This window comes from Myxine glutinosa, chromosome 7 (assembly GCF_964187855.1).
Source record: "Myxine glutinosa chromosome 7, kmMyxGlut1.1, whole genome shotgun sequence".
Classification (NCBI taxonomy): Eukaryota; Metazoa; Chordata; class Myxini; order Myxiniformes; family Myxinidae; genus Myxine; species Myxine glutinosa.
In genome coordinates, this window is record NC_136267.1 from 77,663,327 (window position 1) to 77,679,753 (window position 16,427).

The 16,427-nt window shown below is 46.4% G+C and overlaps 1 protein-coding gene across 1 annotated transcript in view; it reads left to right on the plus strand.

Annotated features, from left to right (window-relative positions):
• LOC137430457 (dnaJ homolog subfamily B member 13-like) overlaps positions 1-16,427 on the plus strand; it is a 33,506-nt gene that overhangs the window by 1,515 nt on the left and 15,564 nt on the right. Inside the window, exons 2-3 of the mRNA XM_078781198.1 lie at positions 6,364-6,542; positions 10,865-10,968. Of these exons, the coding sequence (XP_078637324.1) occupies positions 6,364-6,542; positions 10,865-10,968 (283 nt within the window). The remainder of the gene's footprint in view (positions 1-6,363; positions 6,543-10,864; positions 10,969-16,427) is intronic.

The following is a 16,427-nucleotide window of genomic DNA, read 5'->3' on the forward strand; positions in this document are numbered from 1 at the left end:
TATGGTCAATCGTGTCAAAGGCGGCAGCCAAGTCCAAAAGATCAAGAACGGAAACCTTACCACAGTCAAGAGAGGTCAGAAGATCATTGGTTATTCTTAGGAGAGCGGTCTCGGTGTTATGGCCTGGTCTATATGCTGACTGGTGAGAATTGAAAAGATTATTTGAAACTAGATGGTCATTCATCTGTGATAACACAATTCTTTCTGTGATCTTTGACAGGAAAGACAGGTTGGAGATAGGACGGTAATTTTTCATGTCGTTAAGGTCAAGGGTGGGCTTTTTAAGAAGTGGTTTAACAAGAGCTTGTTTAAAGAGGAGCGGAAATGAACCCGTAGTCAGAGAATCATTGATAACTGCAGTAATAAATGGGAGGAGGGTGTCCAAACACTCAATAAACAAATCGGTGGGAAGGGGGTCGAGATCACATGTTTTTGTGTTTGACTTAAGGATTGTACATTTGACAATTTCCTCAGTAACAGGAGTAAACGAACTAAGAGGTCGTCCGTGAAAGCAGTGTTCAGCATCATCGAAGGAAAGGAGTGACTGCTTGTCAAGATTGTTTCTTATTGACTGAATTTTATTGTGAAAGAAATGCAGGAAGCGTTGGGGTAGTTCGTTTTGAGGAAATACAGTGGGAAGAACGGATTTATTTTTGGTGGCAAACAGGCGGTTGGTAATGCTGAACAGTTGCTTGCAGGAGGAGCTCCTAGTAATCCGATCAGAAATATATGACGTTTTTGCTTTCAGAATGATTTTTATGACGAGTCTTTTAGCTATGTTATACAACTGTTTATGGACTGTGAGGCCAGTCTTCAGCCACTGTCTCTCGGCACGTCGTCGTTCCTTTTTGGCAGCCCTGACTTCGTCGCTGACTGCGCTGAACCACGGAGTACGCCTGGGAACGTTGTTGTTGTTGTTGTTGCGCCTGGTGTTGTGTTGGGAATTGCGCCTGGTTGCAAAAAAAAGTTGCGCCTGGGAACGGTGCCGTGTCGCTGGAGCATGACAGTCCAACGCTGTGCGGAGGCAACAGTCGAGGTCTTCTGCAGTGACATAGGAACGGCCAGAGAGATGGGTGTGAAGGTCCTCTTTAAAGGCGGAACGGTCGATAGCATGAAGGTGGGCTGAAGACGAGGAACAGCAATACTCAGGTGGCTGGTGACACAGAAGTGGTCCGAGGTGATAGCACAGGTCACTGACGTGGACTGCACCAACTGATCATCGCATCTGTGCACTAACCAATCCAGGATGTGTCCTTTAACGTGTGTAGGTTGGGAGACAGACTGAGACAGACTAAAAGTAGAAAGGAGGTCAATGATCTTTGAAGTGAGAGGATGTTGTGGTTGGTCGTAGTGGACGTTGAAATCTCCAAGAATCAAGACGAAACCAGGAAGAGTATTGCAGTGGTCGAGCAGATTAGGAAGCTGGGTCACGAACATAGAGTCAGTAAGCTTGTTTTTCCGGTTAGGTGGAGGTCGGTAGAGGCAGAAGAAATGAAGAGTGTTTTCTGACAGAGTGAAGGTGATATGGGCTAGCTTGTAGGATGAATGGTCGAACGAAAAAGTCGTGGTGAAGGAGACAAAGGGAGAGAAGTTGTCTCTGTAAATAACAGCCACGCCCCCACCCCTGGAGGAGCGAGGAAATGACTGCAGGGTGTATCCAGGTGGGGTGAGATCAGCACACCTCGCTTCGTCGCCACTGGGTCGGAGCCAAGTTTCGGTCAGAAAAAGCACGTCGATATCATTATCTTGAATAAAAGAGGTAATTTCGGTTCGCTTGTCAGGACTACTTACAGACTGAGCGTTGAATAAGGCAAGATACAGGTCAGAACGGTGTTGTTTTGGTGCTGTGTATGTTCTACAGGGATAGATGAGGTTATTGAAGTTGACAGGGGACACTTTTTCGCAGGAATTATTAAAATGTGGGCCGGGCCGTCGCTGGTCGCGAAGAGAAATCACAATCGGTATTTTTCTCTGCTTTCTCCTCCCGCCTCGCTTGGTGCGTTTTCTCGGGAGACCAACGCCGATTTCAAGTTCTCTGAGGCCTGACACGAGTCCAGGAGTCAATCGAGTGGTGTTGTTTAAAGACAAAAGTTTTTGCCGAGTGTAGCGAATAGGCCTCGGGATAGAGGAGTTAGAGTGGATAGCCGAGCTCGGTACATGCTCGGTGTGTGCAGAGGTGGGGCGTGCGATGGGCTGTGCGATGGGGCGAGCGATGGGGCGAGCGATGGGGCGAGACGGGGAACAGAACTGTCTTGTTGAGAGGCGCACACCGGGGCCGCGTGAGGCTCAACGAAAAAACATGGCGGGTACTTACAGTTCGAAATTTTCAACTTGGTGGCGAGTAAAAACCAAAGTACTGCAAATCTCATGGGCAGACACGCTGCCATAAGCCAGGAAACGAAACAGGGATCCATCACAATCATTCACCCAAAGCACAACACGACAGCACATGCTAAATCCTACAGAATAAATCAAATACACAGGACGACCGACTCAGCTCAGCCTGCTAGGCGAATGACCCGGAAGTAGTATGTACGGTCATGATTGTACGGTCATGGGATCTGTGGTAAATGATGATGATTGTAAGGTCATGGGATCTGTGGTAAATGATTATGATTGTACTGTCATGGGATCTGTGGTAAATGATGATGATTGTATGGCCATGAGATCTGTGGTAAATGATGATGATTGTACGGTCATGGGATCTGTGGTAAATGATGATGATTGTTAGGTCATGGGATCTGTGGTAAATGATGATGATTGTAAGGCCATGGGATCTGTGGTAATTTATGATGATTGTACGGCCATGATATCTGTGGTAAATGACCACTGCAACTCAAACATCATCTCTCTGCCAATAACTTGTATGAAACATTCCAATCCGGATTCCGCTCCAACCACAGTACTGAAACTGCTCTCCTCAAAATCACCAACGACCTTCTCCTCTCCTCTGACGCTGGCAACCTCAACATTCTCGTCCTCCTCGACCTCAGCGCTGCCTTTGACACCATCGATCACACTATCCTCCTCACCCGACTTGAATCCACCTTTAACGTCACCGGCACTGCCCTCTCTTGGATTAAATCATACCTCTCTGACAGATGCCAGTTCATCTCCATCAATAACTGCAAATCCCCCACTGCTCCCCTCCCCCAAGGTGTCCCCCAAGGTTCAGTTCTTGGCCCCCTCCTCTTCATCCTTTACCTGTCCCCGCTCGGTCACTTAATCCGCCGTCATGGTCTCCAATTCCACTGCTTCGCCGATGACATCCAGCTTTTCATCTCCACCAAGTCCGTCTCCACCGACACCCACTCTATCCTGACAAACTGCATCACTGAAATAAAATCCTGGCTTCAAATCAACTTCCTCAAGCTTAACTGTGATAAATCTGAAATAATCATCATTGGCCCAAAAACGCTCACAAAATCCACCCATAACTTTGCCCTCAACATCGACGGTATCCCAGTATCCACCTCCCCTCACATCCGGAATCTTGGCGTCATCTTTGACCAAACCCTTTCCTTCGACAAATACACTAAACAGATCACAAAGTCAGCCTTCTTTCACCTGAAAAACATTGCCCGTCTCCGCTCATCCCTCTCCTCCACGGCTGCAGAAACCCTCATCCACGCCTTCATCACCTCCCGTCTGGACTACTGCAATAGCCTCCTCTATGGTTCACCCTCAAAAATCACCAATAAACTCCAATACATTCAGAACTCCGCTGCCCGTCTACTCACTCATTCCCGGACCCGTGACCACATCACCCCCGTCCTTTACAAGCTTCACTGGCTCCCCATCCCCCAGAGAATCCAGTACAAAATCCTCCTCTTGACATACAAAGCCCTCCATAACCTGGCCCCATCCTACCTGGCTGACCTCCTCTCCAGACACACTCCCACCCGCAACCTCCGCTCTGCTGGTACCAACCTCCTGACCCCCTCCATCCGGACCAAATTCAGATCCTGGGGGGACAGGGCCTTCTCCATCGCTGCTCCCACCCTCTGGAACTCACTACCTCACACCATCAGAGACTCCTCCTCACTCACCACATTCAAAACATCACTAAAGACCCACCTGTTCAACGCTGCATTCAACATTCAACCCACAGCATTTAACCCCTGACTATCTCTTCTCCTTCTCCCTCCTTTTGCTTTAAATATTTCCCTATTGATTCTTGTCTTGTCTTTTTGATTCTTGTCTTATATATATGCCGTATATCGCTGCTGTTTGTTTTCTTGATTCTTGTCTTTTTGCAATTGTTGTTTTCATGTATTGTTATGCATTATGTTTTCCACTCTGTCAAAGCGCCTTTGGGCTTCTGGAAAAGCGCTATACAAAATAAATGAATTATTATTATTATTATTATTATGATTGTATGGCCATGGCCTCTGATGAAAATTCCCTGAGAATCTCATGAGTGGAAGCACCATGTGGTAGAGGAGAATGATGTTGTTTCCATTTCAAAAATCGAGATTAATTTCCTCCGGGATCTGATGAGAATATCGTGAAATTACTGCAGAAACAACTGGAAAACTTGTTGAAGTTGCACTTCCTGCTTAATGGGGCATTTTAATCACCCTGGGCTTGGTGAGAAGTTCACTCATGATGACCTCTGTTTATGAGGCTTGAGCTGTTTTAATTTGATAAATCATTCAAGCCATGAAAACTTCTCGGCAATGTTTTATTTTTATTTAAAGATCACTTCTAAACTCTGATTTGCCTTTGCTAAAGTGGAGTTTCATGTTGAAATAGGAAATTGCTCCCAAACTACACTTCAAACCGAATCATATTGGCGTTTGATATTGAGGAGGCATCTGCAATGATCTGCTGCATGTCGATATAAAATATGTTATGGTATTGTCACACAAAAAATAGGGGCAATGCCCTTGGGCTCATCTGGTAGAACCAGGGTACCACTGGTAGGTGTGGATTACCCACAAAATATTGTCGTGTGATTCCCCAGGTGAACATCACAGGGATCACGAATGGCCAATAGCGAGCTTTAACTCCGAAGTGTTCAGTTGAATTGCGGACTTTAACTACTAGTGAGATACCCGTGCTACACACGGGTGGGAGGCCAGAAGCAAACAGGCAATGCAGATACGGCGTGAAACCAATAAATTCCACATTCCTGTAGCACCTTCAGTCACACATCAGACATGGACAGCAAGTTCGTGAAGGACTTCCATGAAAAACGTACCCGTTCGCAAATAAACGGGTACGTTCACGTATAGAAACATCGACCGTGGGTCCGTGGCGAATCTGCATATGGCGATCCGCAAAGTTCACGTTCAGAAAGTAGAAACCATCACGGCATGTCATCATTCACTTGAACTCAAAATCTCTTTTTTCATTCCAAACAACATAACTCCAATCACAAATTAATCACAAAATAAACTTTTAACAACATTGTTAATGTTTCCTTCATTGTAAAAACTACCAAGTCAACAGTTAAAAGGATTTTGAGCCGATAGGTGTTACGGCCTTGGCAAGATCGATGGAGACAGCGATCTGTTAGCTTATACACCGCCCAAATAGCTATGTGGAATTCTCTCATGTAGAGATTAAACCCACGTTGTTTGAACTTTGGCCGAGGTCATTATTTACTTTTAATGATGCTTATATACGAATCAAAAATAAGATAATTAATTGGTTTTGGGTCGTCCTTTCCGCATATCTCGTGGGATTGTGAGTTGGAGAGACGGCCGTGATGGCGGGGAGGGGGTTGGCATTCTCTCGATCAGGGATTCAACCCATGTCCTTATAAAAGGTCTTTGTCCGAGGTCACCAAGTCCGATCGGTGCAGCCGTTTGTGCGGCACCTGGGAAAATAACGTTATGCGAGAGTCCAAACCTGAAAATGCTGGAGGCCAAAGCTGAAATTGGAAAAACAATATAGCCTATTTTACTCCAGGAGTTCCCAGGATTACCCACCCAAAATATCGTTGTGATCGGTTCAGCCGTTTTTGCGGTACCTTCAAACGGACGGACGGACGGACATTTGGTGAATTATAGTAAGATGCGGGGGAAGAAAGGGAAAGGGGAGGAAGCTGAAGCGTTTACCTGAGTGATCCTGCCGGGCAGTCTTCAACCTGCAGAAAATAACTCAAACAAAACAGGGTTTAGAAATGTACAGGTAAAATAACAAAGGGGTTTATTAAAACGGATGCTGGGACAAAGAAAAGTGCGACGATAAACTAGATTTCATATATGGAGTGCTCCCGCACACAGAACCAAACACAGACAAAAGTGATGGAAGAACTGGAAAATAAATTGTGTGTGTGTGTGTGTGTGTGTGTGTGTGTGTGTGTTGAGCTCTGATCACTGGTGAGGTCTCGTCAGGGTCTGCGAATGGGTCCAGCGTTGCTCGAAGTGCGCACGTTGGCGGGAACCAGGCCTCGTTGCACCCGTTCGCGCTGCAGTGCTTGTACTAGGCCTCGTCACGCTGCAGCAAGCCGCGCGTCGTTTCCGCCTGCAAAACTCTGCACGTGTCCCGGTGGTGTCTCTGAACACGGTCGGTCCAAGCACAATCGTCCCGAGGTCTAGAACGAGAACAGGCACAAGAGCGCGAGGGAGAATAACAAGGGAACCAAAGGTCGTCGAGGGAAAAGAACCAGAGAGAGAAAATGTCCATCTGAGAGTTATTTTAACGTCGGGTTGTGACGTCATCGGCGCTTCTCCACCAATGCCCGCAGGCCACCACCACCTCGTCCAGCTCTCCACCAATCAGCGCGCCGCTTCTTGCTCACCCTTCTTTCACCAATCGATGAGTGCCTTCTTGTTCCGCCTTGGCCAATCCGCGGGTCCCTTCTTACCCCGGCCCTCCTGTTGGTCAACTCCCGCCCAATCACTGTCCTAGGAGTGGCTCTCGGCCTGCCTGAGCAATGTGTGCCTGCCAGGTGGGATTGTCAGCCTCAGTGCCCGATGTCTGGATTCCGGTTGGTTTTTATTGTTATTGTGGTTTAATGGGAAATTCTAACTAGTGTCTATGGTGCGGTGCAAAAATGGGCAAAGGATAAATCACCAAGGGTAAGACGTACAAGGGATAATTTATCCTTATTCCCTAAGCTAAATAACATGCCCCGCCCCCTCGTGACTGGGACGAAGATACACCTTCAATCCGACATTCGGCTGAACAAAACTTATTACATGGTGATGGTTCTTATCATGATCATCGGAGCACCTACCTATACAAATCTACCTGACTCTACATATCACTACCCCACAAACATAACGACATGTAACGGAGAAGAAAGCAAATACCTATTTTGGGGTCAAACACCCCGCACACACCTTTCGACCCTAATTGATTTTTAAATGTGAACAAACTTTGGTACATCATGGGTGAAGAAGATTGTGGTTAATTTTCATTGAAATCATGTGTGTAGTTTCGGAGAAGAGAGCAAATACCAATTTGGGAGGGGGGGGGGGGGGAGGGAAAGGGTGGAAGGTGGGTCAAACCCCCTTGCAGATTCCCTCACACGCTAATTTTTTTTTTTAATGCCATGAACAATAACAACACAACATGCATTTTAAAGGCCATTTTCCCTGCTAGAGCGGGGGTGAGCCTTGCGGTCCCCATGACGATGTTCTCCATTTTGCCCTATTTTCTGAATCTCTCCTTGTTAACCCCCTTGCCCGCATTTCTTCTTCCACCATCTTTAGCCAAGTCTTTCTCAGTCTTCCCCGTCCTCTACTTCCTTCTACATTCATTTCCATCACTCTTCTCAACCAGTCACTTTCATCCTTCCTCAACACATGACCAAACCATCTCAACCTGTTCCTCTTCACAGCATCAATCACAGGCTCTATTCCCATCATCTTTCGCAATTCATCATTTGTCTTCCTCTCTCTCAACGATACTCCGCACATCCATCGAACCATTCGCATTTCCACCCTTTCCAACCTTCGTTGCTGCTCTACGTTCATTACCCATGTCTCGCTCCCATAAATCATAACACTTCTCACACATGCAGCATACACCTTTCCCTTCAGCTTCAACGACACTCCCCTCCTCATCAGCATGCCACTCCGTTCCCGAAACTCCTTCCATGCACATCTCACTCTAGCAACCATTGCCGAGTCTGATCCACCTTCTCCATTCAGCATGTCTCCGATGTAGCAAAATGTTTTCACACCTTCCAGCTTCACGCCGTCTCCAAGATCCAACTCAACATTTCCTCCATCTGCAGCTCCCTCTGTGCACACCTTACATTTGAATGTAGCTGCCACACTGGTTAATGACCCTCTCAGACCACTACATTTTTGATGAACCCACTCACCGCACATTGTACATTGAATGGAGTTCACTCCGACACCCTTCCTACACACAGCACAGGGCCACTTCCCAGTTCTTTCCACCTCACCACATGCTTTACCACTTGCCATCACCTTCGTCTTTCCAATATTCACCTTCAGACCTTTTGTCTCCATACATTCCTTCCACTTGTTCATCTTTTCCTTCCATCCATACTTTCCACAATCAACACCAGATAATCTGCATACAACAACTCCCACGGTAAACCCTCCTTTACGTTCTGAGCCAGCACCTCCATCACAGCTACAAATAGTAGTGGACTTAGTACCGACCCCTCATACACTCCCACCTTCACCTCAAACTCACCACTGTTCCCGTCCTTCATCCTTACAGCTGTGCGCGCTCTTTTGTACATTGCCATCACTACTCTGATCAACCATTCCTCCACTCCTAACTTCCTCAATGCCCATGTCAATACTTTGTGTGGAACCCTATCGAATGCTTTCTCCAGATCAACAAACCCAAGAAACTTCTTCCTCTTCCCCATGTTCTTCTCCTGCAACTGCCTCACAATGAAAAGCACGTCTGTCGTTCCTCTTCCTGGCATAAATCCAAACTGCATTTCGTCGATCTTCACTTTCTTCCTTATCCTCCTCTCCAATACCCTTTCCAATACCTTCATTCCATGCTCCAATAACTTTATCGCTCGGTACGAGCCACACTCCAGAGGGTCACCTTTCCCCTTGTATAGAGGGACGAGTGTACTCAGTTCCCAAGCCACTGGAATGCGGCCTTCTTTCACCACCAGATTACAGATCTCTGTCATTCTCTTCACACCCCAACTTCCTGCTGCCTTCAACATATCTCCCACAACTCCCGTCGGCCCTCCCGCTTTTCTACTCTTCATTGCTTTTATCGCTTGAACCCTGGTGAACCTGGTGTCCCTTGAACCTGAACCCTGGTGTTGGGCTAGCGGCTAGGGTGCCGGCTTAGGATCCTAGGATCCTGGGTTCGAATCCCGGTCGATCGCTGAATTAACGCCAGGGGGGTTGACTCAGCCTGTCATCCTTCTGAGGTCGTGCTAATTGAGTACCAGTTCACTGGTAATTCCCTGTTTGTCGTTAAAGACGGCAAAAAGGGTTGGCGTCAGGAAGGGCATCCGGCCGTAAAACATTGCTTCAAAAAGGGGACCAAAAAACAACAACAACCACGGTTCCCGAAAAAGGCCAACCCCCGCTTTGCGGGGAAAAATGGCCTCTAAAGGTGGTTTAAAAAAAAAAATTTTGTTGCTTTTATCGCTTCCTCAACTTCCTTCTCAGTTATCTTCTCTGCCGGTCCTAAAACTGGGTTACTCTCTATGTTGCCATCCCATTCATTCTCTGTATTCAACAGCATTTCCATATATCTTTTCCATCTTCCTTTAATTCCATCTGGGTCGACAACAATTTGTCCCACTTCATCCTTCAAGCAACTCACCCCCCTCACATCACACGTCTCTTTCGCTATCTGCTTTGCAATCCTGAATACTGCTCTCTGACCCTCTTCCGAATCCAAGCGTTCTCCGAACATTTTCCTACATGCCTCCTGCGCCTTTGCTACCTCTTTCTTTGCAGCCTTCTTGGCTGCCTTATAACTTTCATGCTCTGCTGTTTCTGCTCCCGTACCCTTCGCCTTCTGCCACTCCTTGAACTTCTTCCTCTCCTCGTCAATCCTCTTTCCAACTTCATCATCCCACCACCATGTTTCCGAGTGCCTCGGTGGCCCTTTTGTCCATCCACATACCTCACCAACGGCTCCCAACAGACTAGCTTTCATTGACATCCAACCACTTTCAAGCTCAATCACATCATCCTCTACCCTACTCAGCCTCTCTTTTAATGCCTCCCTTACTGTCACCTCTTTCAACCTCCACACCTTCATTCTCGGTTGGTACTTCACCCGCCGAGCTCTCCTCGCACCTTTCACCCTTATGTCGCAGACAACCAAGTGGTGCTGTGAAACAGCCTCCTCCCCCGGGATCAACTTTGTGTCCCGGAGGTGCCCCCTATCTCGCCTACGCACCATCAGGTAGTCAACGGTTGTCGTCGACCCACCTGACGTGTATGTAACAAGCTTATTATCCTCTTTCTGGAACTGAGCATTACAAATCATCAAATCAGCTCCATCAGCAAACTCCAAAATCCTTTCACCTTCTCCATTTCTCACACCATATCCGTAACCCCCATGAACTCCCTCAAAACCATCCATACTCCTTCCCACATGTCCATTTAGGTCTCCTCCTACCACAACAACTTCCTCGTCTTTCACGTTTTCCATCAGCTTCTCTATCGCACACCAGATATCACACCTCTCTTAAATGTGCCATGAACAAACTTTAGTAATCCTTTTCTAATGATTTCTCTTGTTAATCTTAAAAGGACATTCTCAAATCATAATTGAACCTTTCGGTGCAGACTGCGTAACAGCAATAAAGACAAAAATGACCACATTTTTTCCACTTTGGCTGTGAAGAAGGGAATTGTATGAGCCCACAGTGTCATGTGCGTGAGGGCCACTGGGAAGACTGGTTGACCAAAAAGCAATTGAAATATTCTCTACTTTGCAGATTTCGTGTTCTTGCCTTGAAGTTTCATCCTCAGCAATGCTCAGAAGTTGGACCGATCAACAAGTTCTTGCAAGTCGCCCGGGCATACGACATCCTCAGCAACCGTACGAATGAGAACACATTGAATGAATATGCATTGCATTTTGAATACATTTATACCTATTCATTGACAGTCATAACATGATGCTAATCATACCTTTTTGTTGAACACCAAAATGTATGTGGTGCATGCTTTGAGTTGTAAAAATATAATTGTGTGTACAATGCAGCACAAAAGGATCATACTCCTGATATTATTATTAGCAACGTGTGACAAAAACATTGTGAGTTGAGAAAGTGACAACTGCGCTTTTATCGTGAGACTTTAATTTTCATCAATTCGTGTCAAACGCTTCGAAAATATTTCTCTTCTGGGGCAATTGCAGAATCCCATCGTATTTCATGGCTTCGGGAAGATCAAAGATCAATATGGTCTGACTTGAGCTCATAAGCAGCAGAATGGCGGATAATAGGAAAGATGATGTCTTCAGCCTTGTGTATGACAACTGTTGGTACTGGAGACTGTAGCATTGCTTCTTTGTGTTGTTTTAGAATGAAGCAGAAACATGGCATATATTTAACATGTCTGGCGTTGAATCGAGAAATGGTACATACATAGAGGGTGCAAGGGATGGGGGAAGAGGATCAAGGAGGTAGCGTGGTTTGGATATAGTGCCTTCAGAAAGTATTGACACCCCTTGACTTTTTTCACATTTTGTTGTTACTGCATGTTACTGCATGTGTACCCTGGTTTAGAATAGGTACACCGTATCCCTGCGTGTCGTAAGAGGCGACAAAGAGGGTTGGCGTCAGGAAGGGCATCTGGCCATAAAAACATTGCCTCAAAAAGAGAACCATGACAATTACAACTACATATGGGCAGGGTCCAGCCTGAAGTGGAGATCGGTTTCTGAGGTTTGGGACATGGAATGTAGGGACAATGACAGGGAGATCAGGAGAAGTGGTGGAAGTATTGGTCAGAAGAAGAGTGTACAAATGTTGTGTGCAAGAGACGAGATGGAAAGGAAGTGGTGTGAGAATGGTGAAGGGTAGGCAGGGACAGAAATACAAGTTTGTGTGGCAAGGGTGCCCGGAGGGCGTGAATGGTGTTGGTGTCCTGTTTTCTGAGGAGTTTGTAGACAGTGTGGTGAGTGTGACTAGAGTGAGTGATAGGTTGATGATGGTGAAAATGATGATTGGAAAGCTCTTGGTGAACGTCATCTCGGGATATGCTCCGCAGGTTTATCGGAGCGATGAAGAGAAGGACAAGTTCTGGTGTGCGATGGAGAAGCTGATGGAAAATGTGAAAGATGAGGAAGTTGTTGTGGTAGGAGGAGACCGAAATGGACATGTGGAAAGGAGTATGGACGGTTTTGAGGGAGTTCATGGGGGTTACGGATATGGTGTGAGAAATGGAGAAGGTGAAAGGATTTTGGAGTTTGCTGATGGAGCTGATTTGTTGATTTGTAATACTCAGTTCCAGAAAGAGGATAATAAGCTTGTTACATACACGTCAGGTGGGTCGACGACAACCATTGACTACCTGATGGTGCGTCGGTGAGACAGGGGGCACCTCCGAGACACAAAGGTGATCCCGGGGGAGGAGGCTGTTTCACAGCACCACTTGGTTGTCTGCGACATAAGGGTGAAAGGTGCGAGGAGAGCTCGGCGGGTGAAGTACCAACCGAGAATGAAGGTGTGGAGGTTGAAAGAGGTGACAGTAAGGGAGGCATTAAAAGAGAGGCTAAGTAGGGTAGAGGATGATGTGGTTGAGCTTGAGAGTGGTTGGACGTCAATGAAAGATAGTCTGTTGGGAGCCGTTGGTGAGGTATATGGATGGACAAAAGGACCACAGAGACACTCGGAAACATGGTGGTGGGATGATGAAGTTGGAAAGAGGATTGACGGGAAGAGGACGAAGTTCAAGGAGTGGCAGAAGGCGAAGGGTACGGGAGCAGAAAAAGCAGAGCATGAAAGTTATAAGGCAGCCAAAAAGGCTGCAAAGAAAGAGGTAGCAATGGAGCAGGAGGTATGTAGGAAAATGTTTGGAAAACGCTTGGATTCGGAAGAGGGTCAGAGAGCGGTATTCAGGATTGCAAAGCAGATAGCGAAAGAGAGGTGTCATGTGATGGGGGTGAGTTGCTTGAAGGATGAAGTGGGACAAATTGTTGTGGACCCAAATGGAATTAAAGGAAGATGGAAAATATATATGGAAATGCTGTTGAATACCCAGAATGAATGGGATGGCAACATAGAGAGTAACCCAGTTTTCGGACCGGCAGAGAAGATAACTGAGAAGGAAGTTGAGGAAGCGATAAAAGCAATGAAGAGTAGAAAAGCGGGAGGGCCGACGGGAGTTGTGGGAGATATGTTGAAGGCAGCAGGAAGTTGGGGTGTGAAGAGAATGACAGAGATCTGTAACCTGGTGGTGAAAGAAGGCCGCAATTCCAGTTTTTTTTTTGTATACTGAATCGAGGCTCGTGAAAGAGCTGACATTTACTTCACAAACAAATCAACCAGACAAACAAAATATATAAAAAGAGGGAGCGGAAGACAAGAGAATGGGAAGCACACAACCACAGAGGGCTTGGGGGGAGGAGGCGTGGGAAGGGGGGGGGGGGGGGTGGGAGAAGTATAAAACACAAGGACACCAAGGACTTCCAGGACAGAAGTTGGTATTTCAAAAAGTGGAATTGGGGTGAAATTATCAGGGATAGAAAAGATCAAGGTTTTGGATGGGGGAAGATAAGAGATGGTGGTGAACAGCTGTTTTAAAGACCTGGAGGGTGGAGTGGGATTGAAGAGAGTGAGGGAGTTTGTTCCAGAGGCGGGAGAAAAGAGGAATGAAGGAGTGAAGGTGAGCAGAGAGTCTTGATTTTGGCAGTTTAACCATAAGAGGGTTGCAGGCAGATCTTGTGCGACCTGTAGGAATATTTGCGGGACAGAGCCCAGAGAGAGCTGGGGGGGCAAGGCCAGAGAGGAGTCGGAAGAAGACGGAAAGACCACCAACCTGCCTGCGGTGAGTGAGTGAGAGGCCCTTGGAGTTAGCTTCATCGCGGGAGATTCCAATGATTCTGAATGCTTTGCTTTCAACAGCGTGAAGACGAGCTAGGTGTGAGGCAGGAGCACCAGCCCAGAGGGGGCAGTATTCCATTGAGCTGCGGATGAAAGCCTTGTACGTGGTGAGGAGCTCAGGTAGGACTTCGCCAACTCAGCCAAGGAAGGACTTCGCACGACGGAGGATGCCCAGTCCGCGACTGGCTTTGGAGGCCAGATTTGAAATGTGGTTTTCCCAGGAAAGATCATGGCAGATAGTGAGACCCAAAAGTTTGAGTGACAGAATTTCTTGGAGAGGATTATTCAGAAAGTAGATGGGAGGGTTGTCCAGTCGGTCTTTTCGGAGAGACATCGTAAGAGTGAGATTTGTCAGGATTGAAACACATGTTTCACTTGTTTGCCCAGTCTGTTATTTTGTCCAGGTCTGCAGAGAGTGAGGAGGCTGCAGACTGCCGATCTGAGGGATGAAGAATGGAGCGACAGAGAGTAGAGTCATCAGCAAAGAGATAGAGAGGATTTTCAAGAGAGTCAGAGAGATCATTGATGAAGACCAGAAAAAGCACAGGGCCCAGAAGTGGATTGGGAACTGAGTACCCTCGTCCCTCTATACAAGGGGAAAGGTGACCCTCTGGAGTGTGGCTCGTACCGAGCGATAAAGTTATTGGAGCATGGAATGAAGGTATTGGAAAGGGTGTTGGAGAGGAGGATAAGGAAGAAGGTGAAGATCGACGAAATGCAGTTTGGATTTATGCCAGGAAGAGGAATGACAGACACGCTCTTTATTGTGAGGCAGTTGCAGGAGAAGTACATGGAGAAGAGGAAGAAGTTGTTTCTTGGGTTTGTTGATCTGGAGAAAGCATTCGATAGGGTTCCATGCGAAGTATTGACATGGGCATTGAGGAAGTTAGGAGTGGAGGAATGGTTGATCAGAGTAGTGATGGCAATGTACAAAAGAGCGCGCACAGCTGTAAGGACGAAGGACGGGAACTGTGGTGAGTTTGAGGTGAAGGTAGGAGTGCATCAGGGGTCGGAACTAAGTTCACGACTATTTGTAGCTGTGGTGGAGGTGCTGGCTCAAAACGTAAAGGAGGGTTTACCGTGGGAGTTGTTGTATGCAGATGATCTGGTGTTGATTGCGGAAAGTATGGATGGACTAAAGGAAAAGATGAACAAGTGGAAGGAATGTATGGAGACAAAAGGTCTGAAGGTGAATATCGGAAAGACGAAGGTGATGGCAATTGGTAAAGCATGTGGTGAGGTGGAAAGAACTGGGAAGTGGCCATGTGCTGTGTGCAGGAAGAGTGTCGGAGTGAATTCCATTCAATGTACAATGTGCGCTGAGTGGGTTCATCAAAAATGTAGTGGTCTGAGAGGGTCATTAACCAGTGTGTCAGCTACATTCAAATGTAAGGTGTGCACAGAGGGAGCTGCAGATGGAGGAAATGTTGAGTTGGATCTTGGAGACGGCGTGAAGCTGGAAGGTGTGAAAACATTTTGCTACCTCGGAGACATGCTGAATGGAGAAGGTGGATCAGACTCGGCAACGGTTGCTGGAGTGAAATGTGCATGGAAGAAGTTTCGGGAACTGAGTGGCGTGCTGATGAGGAGGGGAGTGTCGTTGAAGCTGAAGGGAAAGGTGTATGCTGCATGTGTGAGAAGTGTTATGATTTATGGGAGCGAGACATGGGTAATGAACGTAGAGCAGCAACGAAGGCTGGAAAGGGTGGAAATGCGAATGGTTCGGTGGATGTGCGGAGTATCGTTGAGAGAGAGAGGAAGACAAATGATGAATTGCGAAAGATGATGGGAATAGAGCTTGTGATTGATGCTGTGAAGAGGAACAGGTTGAGATGGTTTGGTCATGTGTTGAGGAAGGATGAAAGTGACTGGGTGAGAAGAGTGATTGAAATGAATGTAGAAGGAAGTAGAGGACGGGGAAGACCGAGAAAGACTTGGCTAAAGATGGTGGAAGAAGAAATGCGGAAGATCATTATGAACTGTAGCATAGTATTATTAAGATTCATCAAAGACTAAACTATTTCTATCTCATTGTCATTACATTACATTTTATTAATTAAAACGATCAGGGACAAGTTTGAATTTGAATGCCTGCGATAACTCGCCTACTCCTGGCCTATAGAGGTCTTTGTAATTCTACAATACATACCTGTACCAAGTTTGAATTAGATCACTTTAGCCGTTCTCAAGTTATAGACATATTACAGATTTGATATTTGACCCAAAAATCGAATCACCTAATCTTTGCAATATTATGAATATCTGTACCAAGTTTGAATTGGATCACTTCAGCCATTTTCAGGTTATGGACATATTACAGATTTGACCTTTGACCTATGACCCCAAAATTTAATGGCTTGATCTTTACATCATTTTCCATACCTGTACTAAGTTTGAATTAGATCACTTCAGCCATTCTCAAGTTATAGACATATTACAGATTTGACCT